The sequence below is a fragment of the Etheostoma cragini genome, chromosome 11 (genome assembly GCF_013103735.1).
Source record: "Etheostoma cragini isolate CJK2018 chromosome 11, CSU_Ecrag_1.0, whole genome shotgun sequence".
Lineage (NCBI taxonomy): Eukaryota > Metazoa > Chordata > Actinopteri > Perciformes > Percidae > Etheostoma > Etheostoma cragini.
In genome coordinates, this window is record NC_048417.1 from 17401999 (window position 1) to 17412628 (window position 10630).

Consider the following 10630-nt stretch of genomic DNA (forward strand, 5'->3'; position numbering starts at 1 on the left):
TCCAAATCACATTTACCATATATCTGTTCATGGTATTCCATCTATTTTTCCTTTAGCCCAGAGATCTGCAAGGGGTCCTTAGAGTTACTGCAGGGGGGGCACCAAATTAGTGTTAAGTTAAAAAAAAATTTTTTTTTTCAAAAAGTGAAACGTTTTAGAAAATATAAATAAGTCTATGTCTGTATGCTAAAACATTGATGATAGGCTTACTAGTTTGTGCTACTGACTTTGCATGACATTCAACATCTACATGGACTGTCTACTCCGGTTAACTGTGTTATTACCGACCTGTGTCACTAACCAGACCTCAATTGGCACTGACTACATTTCAGCGTTTACATAGACTACCTATTCATGTACACAGTCGGTCAAAAGTTTGGGGTCACTTAGAAATTTCCATTGCACACAATTAGACAGAATACCAGCTGAGATCAGTTGCATTGTTGCATTGCAGTTTTCAGATTACATAATGTGTTTACATAATTGCAAAAGGGTTAGTTTTTAAAATTGATATCAGATTAGTAAACAGCATGTGCCTTTGGAACATTGGATGAATGGTGGTTGATAATGTAGATTATCATTATTAAAGATCAGCCACCAACTCAGATCAGCTGGTGTTCTGTCTTTAATGGAGTGTAATGGAAATTTGTAAGTGAACCCATACTTTTGACCGGTAGTGTTTATTGCCTTAAAACTGACTCAACACCACTAACTAAATCCTAATTCACACTAACTGTTCATGTTCTGTTTTGTTAAGCTCTACACACTACATCTCATCAATGTTTTAGACTGTCTACTCAAGTTAAATTAGTAACATAGACAAAGTATCACTTTCGATCATGCGAAAAAGTGATACATCTTGCTTACACCTCACCTTGCTCCAGTTTTGTAATGCCAACTTAATCTCCATTTAAAGTAGCCTTTTGTATTCTGTATTCCTCTTTTGTATTGAATGTGTCCTGTACGCCATGGCTTTTCTTTGCCAGGTTGCCGTTGCAAACTAGAACCTGATCTCAACTGCCTCAATCTACCCGGTTAAATAAAGTTTAAATAAAATAAATTAAAAAAAACAGGTAAGGTAGTCACCCACAGATACAGTTGTTCCTAAAGAACTAACGTTACTGTGCCACATTTAACAATAAAATATGATTTATAAAATCACACCAATTTTTATTTGAATAGCTTTGTATTCTTTGAAGTAAAAGGTTATATATAGATTATTTAGGCCATGAACATGTTATTGGTACATTTTGAACATTATGTAGTAGGCCTACCCTGATCCGTCTTTCTCTGTCAGTTCAGGGGTCCTTGACTTAAAGAAACGTTAAAGACCCTGCTTTAGCCTATCTCGTAATGTTGTCTGTAATTCATTCATTTTGAAGTATTTTTATAGGGTATGGATCCTTGTGGCAGAGGCAGATAAACTCAAGAAAAAATCCAGCTGTTTTTTTTTGTTCTCATGTGATAGGCCTATTGCATTTACATTTCAGATTTCACAATTGTTGAAATTACCTAAGGCATTGTTCCAACAGATCTGTAAAGTTAGACATTGAACAATACGTGTATAAAAGATATGTAGCCTACTTTTGGACATTTTGGCACTTGATTATTGGATCATTGCAAGCTGCTACAACCACGCATAATACTTATGGACTGTTGCTCAGCAACTGTAGGGACGCTTTTTTACCCTTCCGGAAGTACGTGGCTCTGAGCAAATATGGCGCACAGACCAGTGCGTATACCAGTGGTATTTGTTGCTTCAACCCATTCGTTTATTGCATTTTGTTTGTCAGTTTTCGTCGTTTTTGCAGCAATGCAAACAGTACACGCCGACAATGTGTTCAGTGCAAGCCACACGGCTACTATACCCATCGCTGCCGCTAGGGATTTACGGTGAGATTTCTGACATGTTAATTTACTGTTAGCTAAATTTAGCTACTCTATGCTAACATATCGTGACAGTTTTATTTTTGTAACTGTAATTCTCATGTTTATTTGTACGTTAACTACATTTTCAGGTTACACTATTGTCCTTTTAAGGCTGTATTTCTATCCTGTTAGCCAGAGTTAATCGTGTTGATAAACCCTTCAGTCTAAAAGGTAGCTACGGTAATGGTGAAACCTGACTCAGTTCAGAAAGCAGCCACTTTAATGTCTATATGCATATTAAAACCATACACAAATTGTAGACCAATCCCTTGTACAATTTTCGAAACATTATGGATTTGTAGTAGACTTCGGTGTATAAATGGTTAATTATGCAGCACCTGAATCTTTTATTTTTCACCTTTTAGTTTTCGAGTCGAGACGTATTGGTGCTACTCTGGTCAGCACATTAACTTAACGTAATGAGGGCGGATTAATTTGACAAGACTGAATATAATAGTTCTAAAGAGATAATGGACCAGCAAATTCGTGTTCAGGTTTACAAAATAATTTAGGGGATGTTATGCACATGTGTCACGAAATCTGACCAATCATCGGATTTTGGGGTTTGTTGATGTTAGCTCAGTAGAAATTAGACTACAGGTAGTTTTACCTGTGCATGGGCTTTTGTTTGCAGCATGATCGCTCTGTGCATAATAAGCTTGCAGTACTCTCTCCACAACAACTGGGTAGGATGGTGCTCTCAATGTCATAAGTGTGTGTTGCTAACAAGTTACATTTTCATCTAGTATTTGCACTATGCAGTTTTTCCATTCTTAGTTTACAATAGATGATACTTAACATTTTAAAATTTGATCAAGGTTGCTTTACTGCTGAATGTGGTAGGTTTGATGTAGACAGTCAGGCTTTACCCTTGTGATCTTGTTGCCTCATGTCCTTTCTTGTAATCTCAGGTACCTTCTGTATGACGTGAACCCCCCGGAGGGTTTCAATCTGCGGAGAGATGTCTATATCCGCATGGCCTCACTGGTGAAGACTTTGAGAAAGGAAGGGGATGACTGGGTATTGGTTCTGCCCCCATGGGGTCGCCTCTACCACTGGCAGAGCTCCAACATCCACCAGATTCGCATCCCGTGGGGAGAGTTCTTCAGCCTCAATAGCCTGCAGGCCAATGTTCCTGTCATTGAGTATGAGGAATTCATTGCTGGTGAGCTTTTCATTTTGGTGATCCAGACTAGTTACTAGGGCTGAACAACTTATTGTAATTTTATCAAGATCGCAATATGGAGTACTGCAATATCCAAATCGCATATGGCAGGTGGGGCCCCATTTTTGGTTAAAGACAAAATATGTGTCATGTCATTCTGAGTGAAGTATTGTGGTGCTGCAGAGATGTCCCGGCCTACAAATTGTATCCTACAAAATAAATATAAAAATCTTTGTTTTGTACAGATCCTCGCAAAAATCACACTACAAATCATTTACATGTTTTAGATTTTAATATTTTTCAATAAAAATGTGAGTAATGATAAAAAATGATCATTCCCTCTGATATCATAAATCATATCGCAATATCAGTCAAAATAATCGCAATTGGATAATTTCGTCATATCGTCCAGCCCTACTGGTTACGTATTTAAAAAGATTTTCATTTGTTGTCTGGCATAAGAACCTTTTGACACCTTATTATCTGTATAATAGAATTTGAGAAAATACATATTTGTGTTTTATTCTATACTACATCAATGGTTCTATTTCACAATGCATATTCACCACTTTTTATCAGTTGTTAAAAGAGATTGCTCAGTTTTGTTTCTACCATGGTTCTAGAGAATGGAGGCCCATTCATTGACCAGGTTCTGGTACTGCAAAACTACGCTGAGGGATGGACTGATGGGAAATGGGAGGAAAAAGTTGATGAGCGGCCCTGTGTTGACAAGTTGATGTACTCCAAAGATAAGCAAGGTCACTACAGGTAAAGCAACACAAGTAAACCAAGTATAAAAATATAACCCTATCTCTTACCCTTTCTACTCATACACAACTAATTTGAGTAGTTATATAATGTGTTTACAGGGTGTGGAGTTCTTGTGGTGGCTGTGTGTATACATTTTTTGAGTTTGACACAAGAGACAGGGTTTTTATCCTGTTTTGACAGGTGTAGTATTAACCCGCGGCAATTATCTTTCCTAAGATCTAGTTGTGATGATGTTTTCTGAATTTTTCTGTCTTCGCCTCCTTTGGAAGCAGATGTTTTTGTTTTGTTTATTGTTCTTCCATGAAAGAGATTTATTAAGCTTAAGTGCCAAAGATAATGAATTGTAATCATAGTAGAATACCTCAGTAGAGCCAAGTTGGACAATGATAGATCCCATTCACAGTATTTCTGTATTAGTGATATCCATCCCTACCTTCCGGCTAGCACATTTCTCTCTTCTCTATCCTTTGTCAATTTATCGTGTATGTGTGTCTTTCCAAGGGGCTGGTTTTGGGGCTATGAGGAGACGAGAGCTCGAAATGTGACGTGTATATCGGCCCAAGGCCATGCCTCCATCATGGCCCCAGTTCTTCAGAAAAACATAACAGTGACGTGAGTACAGAGCAACATGCTGATATAAAATGCACCGACTATACACAAACTGTACAAACACAATGTGTTGACATTTGTCAAGCACCAATGTCTGGTAAAATGGTAAATAAATGTATACGATCATTTTTTTAATGTTGTGGTTATTTTTATTTTATCTATGTTTTCTGCTGAGTTATAGCAACAAAACGATCAGCTCATTTTACAGTACATGACTTAACATGTAACATTGAGCTATTAACCATTACTAGTCACGGTGCACATTAGATAACAGGTGGACCTAATTCACTAGATAATAGGTTACAAACTACCAAGACAACACTGTCTAATCCAGGGGTCTTCAACATTGTTTTAGGCCAAGGACCCCTAACCTGAAAGAGAGATGGGTGTAGGGACCCCCTACTATATACTGTATATTTTTTTTAAGTGAGTTAGATGATTAACTGGGCCTACGATAACATGTAGGGCGGCGTAAAGCCTATACACACATACCCCATTATGGTGCCCTAAAATGCTAAGGTATTAAAACAATAATTATTTAAACATTCATATGCAGTATCTTCATGTTTTAATTTCAAACACAGTATATGCATAATTTTAACTGATGGCTACCATAGTGGCTCCTTTACAGGCCACTAACCATATCATCAATGTTGTTGAAGTTCTTTTTGAGGAATAGGCTGATTCATCTTTGCTAATATTATGTTGGATTCATGTTAATAGTTTTAGACATATTTAAAATTTGGGGGGAAACACTTTAAAAAAAGTATTAAACAATAATTTTACGGCCTCCCTTCAATGACTCTGAGGAACCACTAGAGGTTGTGGTCGAGACACAAAATTAAGTGTGTTCAAACTTCATGTTAAACAGCCAAAGTATTAAGCGTAAATCCTCTATAAGACAGTGGAGTCAAATCTGACTTTATTGCTATTTAAGTGTGATTATGCTTACAGTTTAAACTTCGGTTAGATCTTGCTGACACTGACATGGATAAAGTTGTTTCTACCATTTTGCAGATCAGTTATGCTCGACCGAGCAGAGACACTCCTTCATGACCACTACGCAGGGAAGGATTACTGGGATGTAAGTCGCGTAATGGGCTACTATCCTACTTTTTTTTGGGGGAATGTTGGTGTTGGCTATTAGATGGTATGTTAGTTATTATATATTGTTTCCGATAACCCGATGATGAAGTATCTGCACTTGTCTATGTTTAATGTAGACCCGCCGCAGTATGGTTTTTACCAAGCACCTGAGACTTATAGGAGATGACTTCAGAACAAAGTACCTCAACTCTACAGATGACAGAGACCATACCATTTACAGTGAGGATTGGACTCGCATGAAAGTGAGTCAGTGTATCCGTGGAGATTAACAGCAGATTATCCAGTATTTACCATTTGACTGCATTTGTGTCATTTGGGTTGTGGCTCATACGTACTGGAGAATGTTTTACATTTTTTGAGCTAATCCTTCCACAAAATCAGATCATTCAATCATTCAATCACACACACCCTTTACTGCTCAATACCGGTTTGCTGTCAGATGTCATTGTAGTTTCAAACACTTGATACAACAGAGATAAATCCTTTCTTTTGGTTAATGTTGAAGCTGTTAAAGGAGAATTTCGGTGGATTCCAACACGTAGCTCTGTTGTTTGTAAATTTGGAGTGCTGTGACTAGAGCGAAAAACGAAACCAATCTGTGCTGCCTTAGCCGTGTTATCCTCCTGCTAGAGTTAGCACCCAACAGGCTTTAACAGGGCAAGTGTCAAATGTGTTTTTATCCTCTAAACAGGTTCAAAATGTCATTAAAAGTGCCTACCCATGTGCAGTGATTTGTAGTGAATCTCACTGCCGTATATGTGACAGAAATCCATGAATGTTGTGCTAATTCAGCTGTGCTTTTTTCCTGTGTTGAGACGGCAGTTAGAAAGCTTAGGGACTGTCTACAAAATACAACACTGAAAAGAGATAAAAGAAAATAATGTAGAATATCAATTTAATGATTTAAATAAGGTATTGTCACCTCAGTTATAACTTGTCTCCTGCTACTTGTACTACAGCACATAATGTTTAAAAATAAGCAAATGTTTAATTTTTAAAATATGTTTGTATCTCTTTTCTCTGTTGTAGTTTCTAGACAGGCCTGACGTACTTGCAGTATCAACACAGGAATAAACACAGCTGAATTAGCAGAACTTTCATGCCTTTCTGTCACATCGACTGCAGTCAGATTTACTGTGTTTATTCAGAAAGAATCACTGCACATGGGTAGCCACTTTTACTGACATTTTGAACATGTTAAGAGGCTAAAAACACAGTTAAAACGTGCCCTGTTAAGTCTGTTGGGTGCTAACTCTAGCAGGAGGATAACACTGTGTAGGCAGGTCCATTGCAACCTCGTAAGCCAGTTCCAGAATGGGCGTATGTGTGCAGTGCCGTGAAGCAATTCGTTACAACGCAAGACCTGATATCACGGCATACTTCCTGACGCTGAGTCCGGCGATTCTCCAACCGAAAGTTGCAAGGCGTTCTTTCCGCTTGTCACTCCCTGATGTAAATTGAGTGCAGATTTGAGTTGCTCATGTGTCTCTTTTTGACAAGTAGCAGCCAAGACGCTAACGAGAAACTTCTGTAATGTCAGTACAATACAAATGGACCTACACAACGAAGTTGGTTCACTGCTGGCTATAAGTTAGCAATCCAACGCAACAAAGTTGTCAGTTGAATTGCGTTTTGAGCTAACCATAGCACTCAAACAACAATCGATAGCTAAAACGTTTTTGAAATGACTGCTAGCTTAGCTACAAGCTAGGACTCAAACACTACAAAGGCTGTCACTTGAATGCTGTTGTTAGCAATTAAAAAATCATAGATAGATAAAATGTTTTGAAAGGATTCCCATCTTCTGTTATTGTTTGTAATGAGAAAACTATTATTTTATGGATTTTACAGATTTCATTATGACACGTTATGCCGTAAACCGTTTAAATCCGATCGTTTAAAACTTACATCGGGGCATGACACCGCTCAAAGGCGCTAGGGGGGAGCGAGACGACCACCATTATATTCAAAAAAAGTCATATAACCATTCCAATGACTCCGTAGCTTTTCAGTTAAGGTAAACTAAGCTTAAAGAAAACTGGATAGTTCCCCTTTCATTCTGAAAACGACCAGCAATTTCAGCGTTTAGATGATCAAGTTTTAAGCAAAGATTAAACAGCGGTCTGTTGTTTCTCGATTTCCTCCTCAGGCCAAGTTGGGCTCAGCTAAAGGGGGTCCATATCTGGGGGTCCATCTACGCAGGAAGGACTTTATCTGGGGTCACAGAGAGGATGTACCCAGCCTGAAAGGGGCAGTGAAAAAAATGCGCAGCTTGATGAAAAAGCATAAACTCAACAATGTGTTTGTTGCGACAGATGCAGATGAGGAAGGTAATGATATACCAGAAAAGTGATAAGTGATCTATAATTAATTGTCCTTTTAAATGACCCAAGGAGTAATTTGATTTGTAGTATGGACATTAGTGCTTTAGTATTTAGCAGCTAATGAAATCATGTTATGAACGTTTTTCTTTAAAAGATCAACACACTAAATATTCTGGTCTAAACCCATTTAAAACGGCTTTGCCAAAATAACATAACAATTCAGTGTAATCATATATAATGCCTAATGCTAATAATACTGCTAGAAGAAGAACTAGTAGTAGAAATGATATTAGCTAGTAGTCGTAAAAGCATATCAATAAAGGCCTTTTATAATCCTTTTTAATCTATACAATTTTGTAGAGGTAAAGGAGCTGAAAAGGTTGTTGCCAGATATGGTGCGTTTTGAGCCATCCACAGAGGACCTGGAGCTCTTTAAAGATGGAGGAGTGGCCATCATTGACCAGTGGATATGTTCTCATGCAAGGTAAATTAGTTTTCCTGGTTTTGTTATATGTATTCATTACATGACGATGATTAACATAACAGTTTCTCTGTCAGCCTTTTGGTATCACACAGTAAGACGGCACATCATTTATACGTTTATGACTTTGTTAATTATAAGTTCTTAGCTGTGTTTTCAGTCATTTAAAGCCTTTTGGGTTCTAACAGCTCTGTTCTGCCCCATGTGATTGTGTGTGAATTAAACTTTCAAAAATGTGCCCCCACACCTTTCCCTGAACTCATCCAGCCCAATCATCAAATTCATTTGTCCCGATACGTTATGACCAAGTACCCGTACAACTAATGACACTCTCCCATCAGCCTCACCTGTACTTTGTGTTTGGTGCTAATCAGAAAATGTTAGCATGCTACCAAACAAAGATAAAAAAGTGACCATGTTAGCATTGTCCTCATGCTGATGTAAAGCAACACTGTGCCTAAGTTCAGCCTCAAAGAGCTACTAATGTGGCTCTTGCTGTTGTATCCTTTTAGAGTGTAGCTGACTCATTAAAAAAAAAAAAAAACTTAAAAAAAGGTCTCAATATGATATAGTTGTAGAAACAGTTTTTTTATGAGGGGCTAATATAATGATTTAAAACATGTAGATTTAATCATTTGCACCAATTTTAACAAAGATTTAGCAAAAACCCATGTGTTATTGGTGATTTTTATAAAAAGGTAATTATTGAGGATTAATGCCAGTTCCTGTGTTTAACCCTAGCATCGTCTTGGAAACCAAAGATTTATGAGCCTTTTCATTGTTACGCATACCCGTGGGAAATATTTCAACTTGAAAAACTAGTCAGGGTGACTTAACATTATTGTAGTGGCAATCTGATCAAATGAAGTGCCACCGGAGGGAATTCGAAACCATTTCAAACGCTTGCTGGTGCGAACAATGAGGTCCGCCATTGTGTTAAGGTTAACCTTTTATTTTATAAATGCATTTAAAAACACCTACAAAAAGACTGACTGTGAAAGATTGTTCTTACTGCATTTGATTGCATAAAAAAGAAAAGAAAAGTTGATTCAGGTATTTATTTTTTCAGAGTCTTCATAGGAACTTCAGTGTCCACCTTTTCTTTCCGGATCCATGAAGAGAGGGAGATCCTGGGTTTTGATCCCAAAACTACATACAATCGTTTCTGTGGGGACACTGAGAAAGAATGTGAACAGCCCACACACTGGAAAATTGTTTATTGATCTCACTTTCCTGACACACACAAGTGCCAAAAGCAGTGTTAAAAGTGACATTTATTTGTGTTGAGTACACAAGATATTTCTGTTTCATGGTGTGTTTTTTAAATTTTTATTTGACTTTTTATGGTTATCAGAGATGTGCACTCAGGTCAATAGTGACCACTGTGATTGAACCGTACGCTCAAAAACACCAAGAACGGGCTGCCAAACACGTATTACTGTAAGTAAATCTGCAAATATGTTTTATGTTGACTGTGGATCCTTTATGACAGCCTGGTATTTTACATAGTTTCTGATATTTATTACCAGCTCCACTGGTGAGAATAAGTGTCCTTTAATGACTGCAGTGTTGGATGGGAGTATTCTCAGTTTATCATTTTGTTAGATTTAAAGATGTTCTATAGATAGATGTTCAAAGATTTAAACTTTGACAATTCTATTTTTTCCCCGTTGGAATTAACACCACAGAAGGATGAAGGTGCATCCAGAGATCAGGAAAATAGTGGCTTTTTAATTAGCCCTGTCTCGTTTTTTGTGTTTATGTAACCGTGTTACTTACAAAAAAAAGTATTGCGTGTAACCGCTACTTTTAAACAATGTGTTTCTTTCCTCAGAAAACATTTTCAGAATTTTTTTTTAAATACTTTAAACCTTGCATTGTTTTCATTCATGTTTGTCTTCTTCTTCCCTGCCTTTGTTTTAGCACATTACGCAGTTTTACTTTTAGTGTTACTGCCACAAAGTATATTGCGTAGCCACTCTCTAGTGCACGCTAATACGCATCCTTGTGGTTTTGCACAAGATCCAAACAAAAAGGGGATCCGCTCACAAAAACACTGCTGCACAGCACTATTAGTGGTCCAAATCTTCACAGGGTACCTTTTTAAAATAAAAGACCAGAAAAAAAACTAATGATTCCCAGCTCACAATTGTGTTTTCATCGAGTTTTAAAAAAATATTTTCCATTATTATATATGTGTGTGTGTGTATATGTATATAATATATGTATATGTATATGTATATA

At 37.3% G+C, this 10630-nt stretch overlaps 1 protein-coding gene across 1 annotated transcript; it reads left to right on the forward strand.

Annotated features, from left to right (window-relative positions):
• Nucleotides 1–1681: 1681 nt before the first annotated feature.
• pofut2 (protein O-fucosyltransferase 2) lies at nucleotides 1682–10542 on the forward strand. The gene is made up of 9 exons (XM_034886615.1): nucleotides 1682–1893; nucleotides 2841–3094; nucleotides 3718–3862; nucleotides 4367–4477; nucleotides 5492–5558; nucleotides 5698–5823; nucleotides 7731–7911; nucleotides 8266–8389; nucleotides 9456–10542. Exons 1-9 carry the CDS (start codon nucleotides 1718–1720, stop codon nucleotides 9607–9609), a joined length of 1338 nt encoding a protein of 445 aa, XP_034742506.1. The 5' UTR covers nucleotides 1682–1717; the 3' UTR covers nucleotides 9610–10542.
• Nucleotides 10543–10630: the final 88 nt, after the last annotated feature.